Source organism: Nestor notabilis, unplaced genomic scaffold (genome assembly GCF_000696875.1).
Source record: "Nestor notabilis isolate BGI_N333 unplaced genomic scaffold, ASM69687v1 scaffold30109, whole genome shotgun sequence".
Taxonomy (NCBI): Eukaryota; Metazoa; Chordata; class Aves; order Psittaciformes; family Psittacidae; genus Nestor; species Nestor notabilis.
This window is the reverse complement of record NW_009942844.1, coordinates 35701-38729: the sequence shown is the minus strand read 5'-3', so window position 1 is coordinate 38729 and position 3029 is coordinate 35701. Positions and strand designations below refer to the sequence as shown.

Here is a 3029-nt window from a genome sequence, read left to right as displayed (position 1 = left end):
GGAAGGATGGCTCAGAGATGCAGTGAAAGGGCATAGAGATGCAGTGAAGGGATGCAGAGGTGCAGCAGGGTGCAGTGGGACACAGCACAGAGCTGTGGGGCCATAGGGGGGATGTAGCAGCAGGGAGCTGTGGGACCATGGGGAGATGTAGCAGCAGGGCTGAGCCGTGTCCCCTGCAGATCCTGAGTCTGTCAGTGAGGAGAGTGGCAGCTCCAGCAGTGAGGAGGAAGAAGGCAGCAGGGTGCAGTCTGAGAAGGAGGAAGAGAAGAGGCCAAAGAGGAAGGACAAGGCTCCTGGAAGGCAGCCACAGGGAGCACGGGCAGGTACCCCCTGCGAAAATGGGGTGCCCTGGCCAAACCCTTGCTTGCCCTGAGCCAGGCTCTCCCCCCAGTCACCTACAGCATCCATACATAACCCCACAGTGAGGACAGAAGACTGCACAGGATCCCACCCCCCTGCACACCCAAGGAGGACAACAAAGATGGATATTTTTTTTTTTTGCTGCAACGTGTTTATTATGTGCCAAAAACTACACCACAGCTTACTCCACGCGTCTGTAGGAGAGTGCAGTCTTGCCTGCATATACTACAATGAGGTAGAGACTTCACACACAGCTTCACAAAACCCCACAAAGAGCAGCTGGGATATGCAACGATGCAACATCGTCCAAGCAGAAAAAAGCAAAACCAAAAACCCAACGGAAAAGGGAGAAATTATGACACTGGTTCTTTGGCACACAGCTTCCAATAGAGGGGAAAGTAAAAAAAAAAAAATAAAATCATAATGGAAGGGTCAAATCCCAGCAGCAGCAGCATTTCAGTCGACTGCACAGTTACTCCGTACATTTCGTCAAGGAAAGGAAAAAAGAACTTGTCCCCCCTAAGAGAAAGGGCTCCTGCGAACCTCCATCCGTGCTCCGACACGCAGCCCTTTTGTAGCTCGGTACAAAAGAAAAAGGTTTAAGTCCTGTGACTTCGTGTGATTAAAAACCTCTATCAACCCCCCATAAGTGCAACTTAAAAAAAGTGCAACAAACTATTTAAAACTATATACAGCAGCTCAGAGATCCGTTATCCGGTCCAGTTTCAAACCCCAAAAAGAAAGGAACACAAAAACCAAGCCCGTCCTGTTGCAAACCCCTCAATTCACAACCTTCCGCCAGCAGCCCCCAGACACAAATTGCAATAATGTTAAAAGCTGCCAGGAAAGAAAAAAAATCTCTCGTTTCAAACGACTTAAAAACTGTTTTTAAGAGTGTAAAAAGGAACTGGTAAAAACCCTCGAGCGTAAAATATGAAATATGATTTGGTTTTAAATGAAGAGCAAAGTCTCCTTGTTGTTACAGTAAAAAACGCCAGCTGAACATCCAGTTTATGCCGTTCAGGTGGGGGTTAAATGAATGGAAAGGCACTGTATGGCAACTGCAAAGAAATGGAGCCAATGAGACCTGCATCATCACCACCAGTATTGCAAGGAATGTAAAAAAGCGCCTTTAATAAATAAAAATCCTAGGAGAAGGCGGGAACACCTTCGCAACACGTGGCCCTTGGAATTAGGTTGCTTTTTTTTGCTTCTCATCAGCAAACTACGAACCAAAGTCTGGGAACTGCAGAATCGCTTGAGGGGCGCTCCCCCCCCTCAAAAACACCCCCAAACAAACCCCAACAAAATTCACTGTGCATTAGTGCAGAAACAAAAAGACCAGCAAGTGCAAACATGAATGTAAGATTATTTGTTTCTCCCCCCCTCCCCATTAGTCCTCAGGAAGCGCGTTCCCAGCCTGGGTTTGGCACCAGCATCATGTGCTCTCCGCCCAGCGGGTTAACAAAGGACTTTCTCCTGCGCCTACGGCAGCCCCCAAGCCCCGGCGGTCCCTTTAGCTGGAGTCTCTGTTCTTCTGGTTGCGCATCAGCGGGCGGTGGTGACGCAGGACCTCCATGGAGTGCTGCCAGTGCCAGCAGGAGCGGCAGAAGTACTTGAAGCAGATCTGGGGGTAGAGCAGAGCAGCAGTGTCATAGGGCTGGGCAATGGCACCGTCCTGCTAGCGAAGCGGCATCAGCCTCCTGCCCTTCCTGGTTTTGCAGCCTACATCTTAGAGGCAGAGGGAGGGAATTCTGGCCACTGAGATTCCAGCATGGCCCTTTTTAACTGGGTTTGAAGATCGGGATCTGTGCACTTGCAGGCAGCTGCTGCCTGGCTCATGGCGCTACTGCAGCCAGCTCCACCACCCAGCTCCCATAGAGACTCCAAAGGAAGCCACTGGACCCTGGCAAAGCTCCTTTGCCCGCAGCAAGAGGTCAGCCAGTGTCCCCTGGGACCAGCTGCAGGGTGACGGCACTTCCAGCTCATCACAGTAGCAGCACCTCCCCACAGGACCTTCACAATGAACCTTCCCCAGAGCGCAGCAGCTGGGCAGGAAAAGCCTCACCTGGTCTCTGCAGAAGAAGGGGCCAGGCTGGGCACTGCACACTTGACACATGGAGTCCTCCAGGTACGGGTCAATCTGAACCTGCAGCAGGAGAATCAGGCAGTGGGCACAGGACAGTGCTGGTTCCGCACAGCCTCACAGCACTCTTCACAGCCACCTCCATGGGCAGGCTCTGTGAGTCACAGTGCTCCCAACCCCAGCACCAACCCCACAGACACAGCTCTGTGGCTGCCCCATCAGCTCCATTCACCTTCTTAGTAAACTTGGTGGTTTTGATCTCCACAAACGCAGCAGTCACAGCCTTCAGGTAACTGCGCTGGTTGTTGAAGGTGACACGGCCAGACCCTGCAAGACAGGCCGACCATGAGCATTAGATGAGTCACAGTGCTCCCAACCCCAGCACCAACCCCACAGACACAGCTCTGTGGCTGCCCCATCAGCTCCATTCACCTTCTTAGTAAACTTGGTGGTTTTGATCTCCACAAACGCAGCAGTCACAGCCTTCAGGTAACTGCGCTGGTTGTTGAAGGTGACACGGCCAGACCCTGCAAGACAGGCCGACCATGAGCATTAGACTGACCTGGCACCTGTGGCAGGAGCT

At 52.0% G+C, this 3029-nt stretch overlaps 1 protein-coding gene across 1 annotated transcript in view; it reads right to left on the bottom strand.

The window, feature by feature from the left end:
• Positions 1-1876: 1876 nt before the first annotated feature.
• The window catches only part of CPEB1 (cytoplasmic polyadenylation element binding protein 1), a gene marked incomplete at its 5' end in the record, with an annotated part of 7125 nt that continues 5972 nt past the window's right edge, over positions 1877-3029 (bottom strand). The window contains 3 exons of the mRNA XM_010021602.1: positions 1877-1987; positions 2429-2509; positions 2879-2973. Of these exons, the coding sequence (XP_010019904.1) occupies positions 1877-1987; positions 2429-2509; positions 2879-2973 (287 nt within the window). The remainder of the gene's footprint in view (positions 1988-2428; positions 2510-2878; positions 2974-3029) is intronic.